Source organism: Blennius ocellaris (genome assembly GCF_963422515.1).
Source record: "Blennius ocellaris genome assembly, chromosome: 20".
NCBI lineage: Eukaryota > Metazoa > Chordata > Actinopteri > Blenniiformes > Blenniidae > Blennius > Blennius ocellaris.
In genome coordinates this window covers 12,311,717-12,326,448 of record NC_137669.1, presented here as the reverse complement: position 1 = coordinate 12,326,448, position 14,732 = coordinate 12,311,717, and the positions used below count along the sequence as shown (strand labels likewise).

The 14,732-nt window shown below is 41.5% G+C and overlaps 1 protein-coding gene across 6 annotated transcripts in view; it reads right to left on the bottom strand.

Annotated features, from left to right (window-relative positions):
• trps1 (trichorhinophalangeal syndrome I) overlaps positions 1-14,732 on the bottom strand; it is a 122,578-nt gene that overhangs the window by 92,032 nt on the left and 15,814 nt on the right. For 5 of the 6 annotated variants that reach the window (XM_080515992.1, XM_080515990.1, XM_080515995.1 and 2 more), the window contains exon 2: positions 11,486-12,005. In XM_080515992.1, the coding sequence (XP_080372118.1) occupies positions 11,486-11,498 (13 nt within the window). In that variant the 5' untranslated portion in view covers positions 11,499-12,005. Of the gene's footprint in view, positions 1-11,485; positions 12,006-12,555; positions 12,647-14,732 lie in introns of those variants that run through there. The other variant, XM_080515994.1, reaches the window with a different exon arrangement.

Genomic DNA, 14,732 nt, shown 5'->3' with positions numbered 1-14,732 from the left:
GGCAAATTATCTGCCTCCCCCTTCTTCTGTCTATGTGGCACTCTTTTTTTTTTTTTTTCTCTCACTGCCTCCCTCTTTCTCTCTCCTCCTGTCCTATTATGGACATAGCAACCGCGTCGCTGTCAGGACAACGAAGGATTTGATTCACCGTCCGTCCCCGTCTCAACGTGTGTGCGTGTGTGTTAGATAGCAGATAAGAGCCATATATAAACAGCACTTGAAAGCAGAAATGTAAATGTTTGGAAGTCAGTGCAGAACACAGACCATATCAAGATACCAGAGTGAGCGAGAAGGAGAGAGGGAGGCCGATTAAAGCGGAGTTCACACCAGGAGAACTCGCAGGCTGTAGTTGAGACTCAAGTCAGATTCCAGTCATCAATAAGGCTTAGAGGAATTTGGCATCTCAAAGCCGTGCATCCAAAATCCTTAATCTGTTGCTGAATGTAAAGAGATGCACTGAGTTTTGAAAAGACTGACCAGGGTGTATTAGACACCTGCGTAAGCTCGGTCACTCCAGGACTTCAAGTTAAAAGGTATTGTAAGACTTAGTGGTAACTCAGTATTCAAAGAGGCTGCCGGCTCTGAAACAACGTATTCGAGCACTGCTGCTGTTCCCTGGTCAAACAGAAGTCAGTAATGTTAACTTTGTTCTCAAGACAGTGAAGGTTTCTCTCTTCCCAACATGTTTTTCATTCATAAAAAAAAAAAAAAAAAACAGCATCGCAAAATGTTGGCTTCGTTGAGGAAAAATACAACCAACAGCATCAAAACGACAGACAATCCTCTGCGTAGACAATAACTTGAAAGGCACGAACGGCAATTGCTTTTCTCTTTCAAATGAATTGCAATGTGCTGTGTACCGAAATGTTAAGCCGTGTGACTGGAAGGTGGTGTTTGGATTGTGACTCAGTGAGCCAGTTGTGTTGGAAGCCACTCTGTTATGTCTTTTTCTGCCAGAAGATATACTTTATGTATATTTCTCAACCTGTTTGACAAAAATCCAGAAATTGATATACATGTAAACATTTGTCTGAATGTCTTACTAGTCGATAACTTTGAGAAAAACATTTTGTGAGGCCTGATGGTGTGACATTTATAGGCATATGCATTGCAATATTTTACCATATGGTAATTTTTCAATTGCATAAAGCAATGAAATCAATGCAAAGCTGACTTAATCCTGTGAAGATCTCATTGAATGTAAAATAGAATTACACAAACTTTTCACTGAATTGGCCTATTATCAACTCTGAATAACAATTCAAAAATATCCCTTCGTCTTTCAAACCTCCACTTCAATCCTCTCTTTCCTCATGATCCTACTTCAACTATGAAACTCTAAAAGACTTGCCACATCTTCAGCGTGACGGGAAACCGAACTGAAAAAAACCTTGGTTTAAAGGTTTGTTTTATACTTTAATTTCATCTTCATTATGCTTGCATTACCTTCACTAAAATGGATACTCGTTTTAAGCACCACTTTTTCCCCTTCCATCATCGTCCCCCCACCCTCAGCTGGTTTCTGGGAAACCAATGTTTGAGCCGAGACGTGAGTCAAAACACCAACGCAGAACCAAACCTTAGGTTACCGTTACATCCCGACCTCCTGGAATCGCAAATTACCACGAGAGGATGGACCCGACTCCATGTTTGACTGCCGTGCTTGTGCGCTTGTACATGCCTCCAAAACTCTGAAGGCTTCCTGCTTCTTCTAAATTAGTTTAAAAAATTAGGCACACTTTCTGGGAGTGAAGGGTTTGACTTTCATACTCTGTAGGTATTTTGGGGGATTTTGGTTAATTCTTTCGCCCAATAAAAAAAACTTAATGTGTTCATCTTTACTTACTCAATAGAATTTTGATTGCGACTGTACAGGCTTCCTTGAGAGAGAGCTCATGGTAGTGTGTGTGTGTGTGTGTGTGTGTGTGTGTGTGTGTGTGTGTGTGTGTGTGTGTGTGTGTGTGTGTGTGTGTGTGTGTGTGTGTGTGTGTGTGTGTGTGTGTGTGTGTGTGTGTGTGTGTGTGTGTGTGTGTGTGTGTGTGTGTGCGCAGGCGAGTGAGTGATTGTTAGCAGAAGCTCGTTAACCTCAGAAGTCATTACCACAGCCCCGAGGTTTACGCCAATAAGACAAAATAAACGACAAGCGAAAAACAAAACAGACAAATGAAAAACAAGAGGAGGAAAGAAAGTGATTACTGGAGGGGGACAAAAAAACATTACAGTGATTATTTTCAGCAATTTGAGAAAACAATCCCACTCCCACTTCCACTCCCAAAATAAGGACAAATTTAAATGATGAAAGTGTGAGGAGGAACCAGTGGAGAGAAGGGGAAAAAAAGTTAATTGAAGGCAACTGTGAAACAATCATGATATTTAAACATTATATTAGATTCCCAACATAAACAACGACAGAGCAAAGTAGGAAGAGACGGAGACAGAAGTGTAACTGTGTGTGTGTGTGTGTGTGTGTGTGTGTGTGTGTGTGTGTGTGTGTGTGTGTGTGTGTAGGAGTGAGAAAGTAAGAGAGAACGAGGGAGAGTTTGACATCACTGCTCCTATGTCGTCTTTTTTCTCAAGACGTTTTTGTTTTCACAGCTTCACTCTGGGCAGCCCAGACTGCTGTACACACGTATACACACTTCATGCACACACACACACACACACATATATATATTCACATACACACAGACCCCTAAAGGGGCCTTTTTTTCCACATTGGGCCATATGGTGCAGACAGGCGCACGGAAACAATTCTCTAAGAACAACACACACTCAACGCTTAGAAAACCTGCCACATAGCCACACACACTCTTAACCTGCTCACACACATGCACACAAGTATGAACACACACACACCAGACAGTTAAACCTGTTGAATGAATTGCTGCCTTGTTCAGCAGTGTACTAATGGCAAGGAACCTGCTATGGAGATTACCCCCCCACCACACACACACACACACACACACACACACACACACACACACACACACACACACACACACACACACACACACACACACACACACACACACACACACACACACACACACACACACACACACACACACACACACACACACACACACACATAGCATTAAGCATTCTGGGGCATTTATCCATTAGAGAGGCTAGTTATTTTCCTCAGTCTAAAAGTAGGTATTCAACTATATATTCCAACAGGGGCAGTTGTAAATCTACTTGGTTAGGCAGCTGGGGAAGATGTCTCCAAAAAGCTGGATGTCTTCAGCACCACGGATTTGGACTTCTACCAGTCATGCTGGCTCATATAATGTCTAATATATTAACTTGTTTGGCACTGGAAGCCTGTGCATTTAAATGGAAAAATCCATCAACACATTTTGCTGTGTCCATGCTGACCTATGCTGTCAGAGTTAAATATGGGTTCTCTGGATTTTCTCAGCAAAAAAGAAAAAAAAAAGGCAAATTAGGGATTTAGAGTGACTTGAGACAGTCTGTGAAACCACAACAGACCAATTACTATTACCTTCATGCTAAAGCGATCATATTAAAAGAAGAGTACACATAAGTTTGTGCTGACTGGTACAGTGTTCATCATTATCCCTTCACTGGGAAAATAGGTCCGGTCCCAGTCTTGGTTTGTGTGTGGAGTTTGCATATTTGTGTGGGGAAAACTCTTATTTATACCAAATAAACCAATGCCTCACTGAATTTTACAGCAAGATTTATTTTTATATTCTAGTCCAACAGTCAGTAAACACTTCTCATAGTCATTTAATCATAAAACTCTGAATCAATGACACTTGAGTCCTAATGTTTAATGTTTAACTTAAGTTAACAAGCACACAACCACTTATTAGTTCGATCCTCAATGCATGAATGCGACTATTCCAGAGGCTTCAGGTTTGTCTTTCTCTCTGCATCTTGCCGTGTATTTAAACGCCTCCAATTTCCTCCATCTCAACCTTTTTGGCTTTATTTTTCTCTCAAACTAGTTAAATCCATTTGCACTGCCAATCTTCCGACGTCCCTTTATCCTGGTGCAGTCTAAGACACGGCAGGTCTGCCAAATTTCTTAACAATATGGAACTTTTCATGTACTATTACAGAGAATTGGCTCTGAATGGATTCAGGAGTCTAACTAAACTCACTGTTTGTTATTTCAGGCAAACCAATCCAAGGGAGTCAAAGCAGCTGGAGACCAAAACGAGTGATTTTTTATTTCTTTGGTCAACTTTTTCATCTCATCAATTTCTTAAGACCAAGTATATGTCTTCTGTATGACATGATGCAGAAAATGAGAGAATTTTGAATAGCAAGTCACCTCGCTGAGAGGAGAAGAGACTGTCAATCTGACCTGAAAGAAACAGTATGTAATGTACAGTTTAAAATAAATGAGATGCATTTTTACTAACATTGCTGGAACAATTAGTTTAATAAATAATAATAATAATAATAATAATAATAATAATAATAAAGACCACTCCAAATAACAATGATGACATACAGTATTTTTACACAAACACATCTCTTTTGTTCCCGCTGGCTACATTTTTCCTCCCTGTTTATCTTCCACAACAATTTTTGTGCCCGCATTGTTCCACACAACCAGCGGTCCCTGGCTACTGGCACTGGCTACACAGTCAAACAAACACAGCAGTCTAGCATGAAAGTCCCTGCATCATGGTGACTGACTCGCTTGCATTTGGCATTAAGTAGGCACCTGGATGTGGGGGGGGCAAAAAAAACCTAACAGTTGGAACTATCTGTAAGCCCCCAGCTACTCTGTTTTTATTGTTCTGGCAAGTTGTCCTGCCGCTGCCAGGCACCCTGGCTGCTTCAGCAGGTTGCGCTGGCTGGCTAGTTGTCGCATCTCTGCTCGCCACTAGCCTGTCGGTTCCCAGCAGCTCCGTCTTTATCGTCCCGGGAAGCAGTGCTGGTGCCGGCCTGGCAGCGCCACTATCGGCGGCAGCCGGGGCCTCTGTCTTTCTTTGATTGCATTTTCTCCGAAGTGGTCTCTGTGTACACGCAGACAACGGTTAGAAAAATGTGAGGTAATCCATAAAATGCACTGTGTACAACGGTGAGCTGGCTGATTTTGTCCAAACTTCCTCTGCGATGTCGGGAAATACCAGCGAAAGTTGACGACAGAGTTCCCAAGCATTTCCAGTAAATGCGCACTGTTCCTATGACTAACGTATAATTAAAACTAATTAAATATGGAATAAAGATAATTCCTGAATTTAATAAATGGGACTTAGCTAAAATTTCTGGACCTCAGATGAGGCTGTGACAGAGAGGGATTTTACTTTTCCTTCCAGATACACCGGGAGCAGCATGCAGCTGTATAGTTCACCAGCATATGGATTAAATAAATAGAGTCTGCACAGAGCTTGTTAACACTTGTTCACTTGGCTTTATCACAACTTTCAGAAACCAAGAAGTAAAAACACACACACACACACACACACATCTGCGCACACTAAAAACAAAATAGCACACGTGAGATACGAGTGTACAATCAGGTGTGCCACAAGCCAACAGACATCATTAAAGAGTGCATTTGTCAATTGATTGTGACAGTGAGTGATTACACACATGCAAGTCTAATGCCTCAGAAAACATACGCACAAACCTATGGTATGTAGACTGTGAGAAGTGGTTGAGAAGTACTGAATTGTGTATGTGTCTCTATGTGTATGTTCATGTACGTTCACCACACTCATTGTGTCTGAATGCTGATGCGGTGCCAACCTAACAAGTATTTCTGTTTACAGTGCTCACATGAAAAATATGGAATCCAATTTGTACATACCAAGCTCACATGGAAATGTTCTTTTTTGTAATAATTTGATATTTGAATATAAATATCCAAAGGCTTTATCTTTGCATTTCCTCCTTGAGTAATGCGTTACTTGTACACATGTGCTTGCAGCGATTACTTGCAAGTAGTTCAAGTATGGCTGTTTGACGCATGCAAACAAACAAGCGGGGATTCTAATATTGTGCTGTAATGAAACGACAATATTGAACCATTTCAAGGCCCCCAGTTTGTGTTTGGTCTCCTTCTCAACGTGACCAGTTGCTAAACTAATCTTATTAATGGTTTTGAAATTCAATTAAACCGACGCAGACGGAGAGAAAGTTGAATTTTTGCATGCTTTGAAAACGAGGTTGGGATCATTGCCCCTGCTTTGCCTAGTTACCGTTCTTAATCTGATTAATGGATTCTACCCCAGAAAAGCTGGATAAACAAGAGTAACCATGAAACCAGCAGTTGATAAATCGTTAAACAAAATGCCAGCAAATGAGGGAATCTGGGCTATGCGGAACCTGTGGAAGACATTTGCTGTGGTCGGTAAAAAAAAGCCCAGCTCTCCAGCTGCGTGGCACATTTTGGAGATGGGCTAGAATAAAATTAAAAAAAAAAGCTTTCCGGTATTCATATTTCGTTTTCCAACTTAACTAACCATGAATATTCAGTTTAATTAATGTTTTAGGACAGTACTCCACCTTACAATTGTATCTATATACAATAATTGGGTAAAAATGCATAATTCATCAATCCTTCTTTTATACCCAGTTTATCCAAGCTATTCCCACAGAGGGTTGGATCCTATCGAAGTTGATAGAACATGCAAAATCAACACACTATGGCCACGTCCTGGATTGAAACAGACTTTGCTGATTTCAGGCAATCTTAGAGCTAACCGTCGGCCTCACACTCACTAGTAATCACTCTGGATCACAACATGTAACACTGGTGGTGAAGTAGACACCCGAGAGCTCCAACAAATTCATAGCTCTATCCTCCAAAAAAAGAACTTACTCAACATCATCCAGTGGACATGATTGAGTCCCCCCACCCGGAACAAACACCCCCAAAGGAAAGATCTTGGACACATGCTGCTGTAATTTCGGCGAGTAAAGAGGCACAGTTAGTGGTATTGTGGTTAGCTCAGTGGCGCAAGCGCCCCAGCAACTTGGACCAAGGATTTAAAGTATGCATGGGTCAACGAAACCTCTATTATCATGAATTGGACTTGACTTTCACAACGAAAGATGCCAAGGTGGAACTGTGTGGGTGGAGTTTATTTTACTACTGGTCTAAAGTTCCCAACGGAGAGTCAGGAGTGAGAATCTGGCTTTGTTCCTGCTTAACTGGTGGGCGACTGAGGCTCAGTGTGTCGAGTAGGACATCTTCTACAACTTTGACAACTGCTGATGGATCAATCTCTTCATCTCGCATGTGTTGACATGACAAAACACTGAGGCCCATGCTGCTCCCAAAGCAGGTCGACCACCCATTGGTGTGTGTGTGTGTGTGTGTGTGTGTGTGTGTGTGTGTGTGTGTGTGTGTGTGTGTGTGTGTGTGTGTGTGTGTGTGTGTGTGTGTGTGTGTGTGTGTGTGTGTGTGTGTGTGTGTGTGTGTGTGTGTGTGTGTGTGTGTGAGACAGTGTGAAATTGCTGAAGCTGTGAAATGTGCTCAATGAATGAAGTCCATTTACCATTTATCTTATATTTCCAAAAACATTTGGGGTATTTCAATAACTCAAGTTTGGACAGGTGGGAGAGCAAACCCTATTCGATCTTTTTCGAGACAAAACCCTTTTGAACTAATTGCATATATTATTAATTGACACATTGTATCAGTATATTAGATGCAGTGCAATTAATTATCAGCGAAGCAGGTGACCATGTCCTTTTACATAATTAGAGAATTACCAAAAACAGGCCAAAAGAAAAAAAAAAAAAAGGATACAATCTGTCCCCAGCCACATTTTATTCTATTTACAGGATAAATACGAATTCAAGTGGATACTTAATCAACTTTAAATAAAACCTTATTCAAGAAGTGAATACACACATCTGTCACACTGATCTTTGATTGATTCTGTGTCCTTTAAGTCGTTAACAAACTGACAAATTAAGTCATTAATGCCCATGACAGCCAATGACACTTCCTTTATTAATCTTTGTCTGCATAATTAATTTGAATTAATGGTAATTAATTGTTGTTTGCAATTTGGGGGACAAAGACAAAGAGCTGTTGCTTGCATGTTTGTGTATGCATGTGTGCGTGCGTATAGGCAGGTGAAAGGCTGAACGCCAGGCGTGTAGAATAAATGAATGGATACGTCTTGTCCTATCCACAAAAATACATGCACTGAAAGAATAACAAAGAAATGTGTGTGTAGGTTTGTGTGTGGGAACGAGCTGTGAGTAGACCCTGCTGTAAAAGCTGCGAAGGGATGAGATCATCATCACACAATAAGCTCCTGTGTGACCCATTTCATGCAAATGGGTCAACAGGTAGTTTACATTCAGCCGTTCACACATTTTCTGACAAACTAGGCTGCAGTGTGACTTTTAGTGCGCGAGGAAGTGACACATGGAGACGGAGAGCGAGAGGACACAAAGACACAAAAGGAGAGGGAAAGATCTAGTGACAGACGAGGGGAAGGAACACATGGGGGACTCTCTGCCTCACAGGAGCGAAACTCATTTGCAGGCTACAACATCACAGAAACAAACTTCTGAATGTCTTAGTGATGTGCTTATTTGCGCGCGCTGTGTTTGGGTGCAGCTTGAGAGTCAAACTGTCTGAATTGTTTCGTCTCAACGTTCCATAGTTTTCTAAAAGTTAAAAATAAAGTGTCAAATCTGACTCGCACCAACGCATCAAAGGGTAAGTGCTCCCACAAATCACACACACACACACACACACACACACACACACACACACACACACACACACACACACACACACACACACACACACACACACACACACACACACACACACACACACACACACACACACACACACACACACACACACACACACACACACACACACACACACACACACACACACACACAGCAACCAAAAACATTTGTGAAGTTGAAGGCCTGCAAACATGCACACGTATAGACATACAGTATCTGGAGGCGCATGCACACAAAAACCACGGCTAAAAGCACCAGGCTGCTCAAAGCAATCCACCCTGCTGAATAATGCCACCCAGCAATGCCATCACACCACATAATGAAGAACATACAAACACATACTAACACTCGTACACATGCAGACAAAGCCATGCATTGATATACAGAGACGACACACGCAGTGCCGTTCAGCCTGGCACGTACTAACTTGTATGTTTGTAAAAACACATTAAGCTCCACTTTAAATGTAGAAAATGAGATTGCACAGAAACAATGTGATGCCATGGAGTGATTACACACAGACACTGAGTCAATTAACCTCCACTGGCATTTAAAGCAAGGAAAACATTTGTTTCCAACATGGTATTTATCGATGCGGTCAGTTTTTTTCTTTGAGAAGATCCAAAGAACAAAGAGTTTTTTTAATGAGTCTTATTGAAGTTTTGATAGAGGCACACAAAAAAAAAAAGATGCAACAATGTTTCGGCCAAGACACAATGTCTCAGTCATTCCGATATAGTAAACTTCACTGAGAGGCAGATTTCACACGTTAACAACTGTGGGAAAAAGTTCCTTAAAGCGATAAGGCAGGAAAAACAATTAGAGTGGAAAAGGAGAGCGAGAACAGGGTGCTACTTGCAAGCATTGATAAAATGAGTTGCAACTGTGTACGCATGGACTTTCAAAATGGGATTATGAACAGGTGTACACAGTAAACCGGAAAAAAAAGCAGTTTAACGTCATTACTTTCCTACTAATTAGAAACGTATAATCTATATACATGTATGCATGACATGTTTCCATTCACCAGGCCTTACTGGGTTTAAATGGCACATGTACATGCACATGGCGAGTTTGACACAGGGCTTTAAACTGACAAACACTAATACTGACATCACTTTAATTATAACATACACAGACTGCTGCAGCTTTGCACAAACGCTCACAAAATTACCTCAACTGTATATATTTGCGGTTCATTCTTGTGTGCAGAGGAAACAGTGACCTGATCAGTCCAACAGTGATACGCCTTAAACAAATTAATCCTGGAGTCACTCAAAATAAATATGAGTCTTTAGTTAAGGCATGCACAGAGATCCTAATTATGTGATCATCCTCCAAAGAAAAACTCACCGTCGTCAATCTACATGGCAGGTTGGGAACTTTGCGAACGTTCGTAATACTGGTAGTTAATATTGTTGATATCCCTGTCCTGAAGAGATGGATTCAAAGTTTGGAAGTGAATTTATAGCAACTATGGGCAATTGGGACACGTTTTCTCACCCTATCTCCATTCTTCATGACCCAAAAGCCGACTCTGGCACAAGAAACGGGACGAGAAAGGTCAGTTTAGCCTCGTTTGATCCAGATCAAAGCGGCACAAGCCCAATTTCATAAAATTGCCATGTTGAGTCTAAACGGTTGTATCAGAAAGTTTCAGCCAGCAAGACCTTTCTGGCAGTGATTACTTAAATTTTTTTTTTTTTGCAAGAACATGTAATCCTGCCCACCAATCAAACTGCTGAGCAACTTGCAAACTTTATTGAGTGTAAGGAACTAATGAGCTAATGAGGTTTATTTTTCTGGAACGTATCGGAGTGGGCTTCACCGAGGAACACGTAGTGGCTGGGCGCAAGTCCACTGCCCTGCTGTATAATGTCAAAGACACTTTCCCAAATGTGACTGATATTCATTCAATCGGAACAATGTCCCAACAGTTCTCCACCTTCACAAGCAGCTCGCAGCTCAAACTTTAAGACCACAGCATATGGACAGCGTTTCCAGGGAACACGCAGCCACTTCCCCAAACACTGACGACAAAGAGCAGTTTTAATAATACTTTGTCGCTCTGCAAAAACAACATTTTACTGGCAAACTATACTCTGCTGCCACTGAGGGTGAAGGCAGTCCCAGTAACCCACCAAGATCCATAAACTGGTCGAGCCTTTGTACACAAATGCCCGTCAACAAGCTTTATTCTTTTATACGAAGAAATGTTGCAAACAGTCTTGTTTTGTGAGACTAAACAAAATTATGACTCAATGCGCTAAAAGGGAAAAAAAAAAAAAAACGCATGTAAACACACTTGTACAAAAATGCACACACAAGATGCAGAAACTACAAATATAAGCATTCTAAAATTCTGCAGGTCACGTGCAGAAATGACTTTAATAATAAAACATATATATGAAAACTAAATATATGGAGGAATGCTTTAAAAATGTGTCATATAAACATTCATATCAAGGTGATGGCACAATGACGTACTGATGGAGAATATTCATGAACACTGATTATTAATATTGAATCTATTCAGTCTGATAAAACCTCCTCTTCAATTTGTATATTCAATTTGTATATTAACATCATATCCACTATATATGACTACAACTCTAAGGAAAGTATAGAGGGATGCAATTTATGCAGATATAATCGACACTACTTTATATTTTGTATGTACTTAAAGCAGTGCTTTCATGACTGAAAACATCAATAAAAGTCATCAGTATTTGAGTCGGACATGGAAGTAATATTACAGAAACAAAGACGGCCTTACCTCTGCTGATCATCAGGTTATAAAAACATCATGGCTGACTCCTGGTTTTAGCATCAGCTCTGTGGAAGGCGCTCGCCACACAGCCCACGTCGCAGCGGTCCGTCCAGCAGCGCACTCCGGCTACTGGCCCTCTGTACTCCACAAGGTAAGGCAAAGCAGAACCCAGGGTGCCGGATCCGTGTTAGTATCCCTCCATCTCTCTATCAGGCCCACGCTGCTCCTCGCAAGTCCGTGAAATAAAAAAGCTCTCAGCTCGTTTGACTTGTGTTGAGAAAAGGTCTGCAGCAAGAAGTCACATCAAGCTCCCTCTGGTCCGGGGCCGTCGCTCCTCTTATGCTTACCAGCTGGGCAGAACCGCTTTGAGTTTGATCAAGTGTGTTGTAGATCCGTGTAAGTACTATTAGGCGACTGCCGGACTTGCCGTCCTGTTTTTTTTCTTTCTTTTCTGGTATGTATATGTACTCAGTTCTGGTTTAGGTCCTCAGTCACGGATGTCAGAGTCCACGATCACGGTAACAATCTGGAAAATGGTAGAAAGACAAATTACGTTAGGAATGAGCCCATTTACTGGAACCTATTTGAGACAGACTTCAGGCTTTTTGTCTTCTTTTTTTTTTGCGTTTACGGAAAGCAGAGTTGCCTGGACTGTAGACGTCCACATTGACTGAATGATCAAAGGTTCACAATGAAAAAAGATATGAATGCTCTGCTGAGGCTCAAGACCGTCTGTAATTGTACCAAAAGTATTCTATCACCACATTTGACAGCTGGCATAACTTTCAACATGTGAAAGTTGTTACAAAGCAATTGCTCTTTGCTCAATATCAAAAATCGAGAAAGACATAAATATTTTCACAAATTAAAAAAAAAAACCTGAAGTATCAGTGTTTTTTTGTTTTTTTTGTTTTTTTGAACAATTAAAAAATCATGATCCATTGTCTTCTTAGATTTTTTTTAATGAGCACTACAGAAGTGGAAATGAATCCAACAAGCAGTTTGGTGATTGTGAGTGAGGCAACGTAAAATTAATATGTTCAGAAAAGCATGCTGATTTGTGACAAAGAACCCACCAGTGATAAGCACGGCAAATTAAATTAAATGAGCAAACCCTCGGCCTGCGGTAGCATCCTGTGGCAACACAAGCCAGCACCTCGCTTCTCTTTACTCTCCTTCAGGTATCGCTCGCACAATTTCAATATTGATTGCTTAATGAATCAGAACAAGGCAATCATCATTCCAGGAATTAATATAATAAATTATCACATATCAAAAGGCCTTTGGGCTGTGACCACTTATGACTGGATTTTTTAAAATTCTGTAATTCTAGTGTTAAAAGTCAGACTCTCCCATTCTCAGCTCCCCCTTTTGTTGCCCCAACCACAAAAGTCACCCCACCCTCTCTGTCTGTACCACTCCTCTCGCTCTCTCTCTCTCTGGTTCTGCCACCTCTTTCCTTCCATCCCGACTCTCTCTCCCTCTCACCACAAATCTAAATCTGAGGCTGTATTTATCCTAAGCCAGTTTCCTTGGGTCAGGCTTGGCTGCTGTGTGCACATGTAGGTGTGTGCAACAGGATAAAACACAAGTCTGAAGTCTCCAAACATCCTCACATGCACAAGAGTCTGCTCCCTGAAGCCTGAACATGATTAAATAAGCATTGCAACAAGAAGGCTGAATGAGGCGTAGGAGGAGGTTGTTTTGTCTTTGTTTTTTTTAAACACCAGGATACCTGTTGAGTAGAATACCTGATTCACTGTGGCCCTGACCACTTCCACGTCTCGGACCGACAGTGTTTGCACTATAGATAGAAAATTAACACACCAGATCCAGAGTGGGTCATTATCTGAAAAGGGATATGTGCTCGTTTAAAAGAAGAAAAAAAAAAAACCTGAAAGAAAATAACAGCTGGCTTGAAAATCTCAGCACATTATGAGTCATTACTGAAATTGTGAGTCATTTTAGAGACCCTCCCATCTAAAAACAGATATGTTTCGGAATATAAAAACATGTTTATTTTATATTCAAAGAAATGAAAGCTGATGTTGATATCTTTGTGTGGAAACTCATGTAAATATATAAAACAAAGAATGGACAATTTAATGCTGAGAAACACGCAAACAATGGCAAAGATTATGCTCATGCACTCACTTGCAGGTATTATATGATTGACTAGTTAATATCATTTCACTTAAGGAGAGTTCTTCCAAGTAATGGAAAACTACTTGGACTTGTACTCACAATAGCTAAAAAAAAGTGGAGAAAGTTTTCTTTATTAAAGACAGTACAACTCTAAATATATATTGTTTTCCCTGTGGAAGGCTGACTCAGACCAGATTCTGCTTACTCATTCACTCAATGTCTTTTTTTTTTTTTTACTTCTTTTTGTCTGTATTCTTCTTCAGGAGTTTGTTTTTTTTATCCTCCCTCACTAATGTAACTCCTGCTTCCACGTCTCACGTCAATCAATTCCAGACTCTCTGTTTCCTCCTTTCCATGCCTCTGTCTTTCCCATCAATCCATCATTGAGCTCTCTGTCAAATTTCTATGATTCCTCTGTCTGTTTTTCCAACTGTCATTGTGGCTGACCCCCCCCCCCCCACACACACACACACACACACTCACTCCACCCCCACCACCACCCTCTGTGCTCCGACCCCCCCCCCCTCCACGAGTGTGTGTGTGTGTGTGTGTGTGTGTGTGTGTGTGTGTGTGTGTGTGTGTGTGTGTGTGTGTGTGTGTGTGTGTGTGTGTGTGTGTGTGTGTGTGTGTGTGTGTGTGTGTGTGTGTGTGTGTGTGTGTGTGTGTGTGTGTGTGTGTGTGTGTGGTCCGGTCCGACTATAGACCGTTACATTGTCCCAGACAGGTTGGACTGCACCACTCGCCAGCAGATGAGGGGGAGGAAGAGGAGGAGGAGAGGGAGGAGGAGGAGGAGCACCTTGGGGGAGGCTGGAGAGTGGGGGGTGGGGGGGGTTCCTAGGGAATGTTTGTTTTTCTGTTTCCAATTTGGTCCAGCCCGAGGAACTCCACACTCCACTCTGTCTCAAACACACCATTCATGACGGCCTGACGTACATGATTACACACAAATACCCACTCACACCCACTCTCTGCTCACTCGCGCGCACGCACATACACACACATTAAGCTGCCTCGCTGCTTCTAAGGAAGTACACACACACACACACACACACACACACACACACACACACACACACACACACACACACACACACACACACACACACAC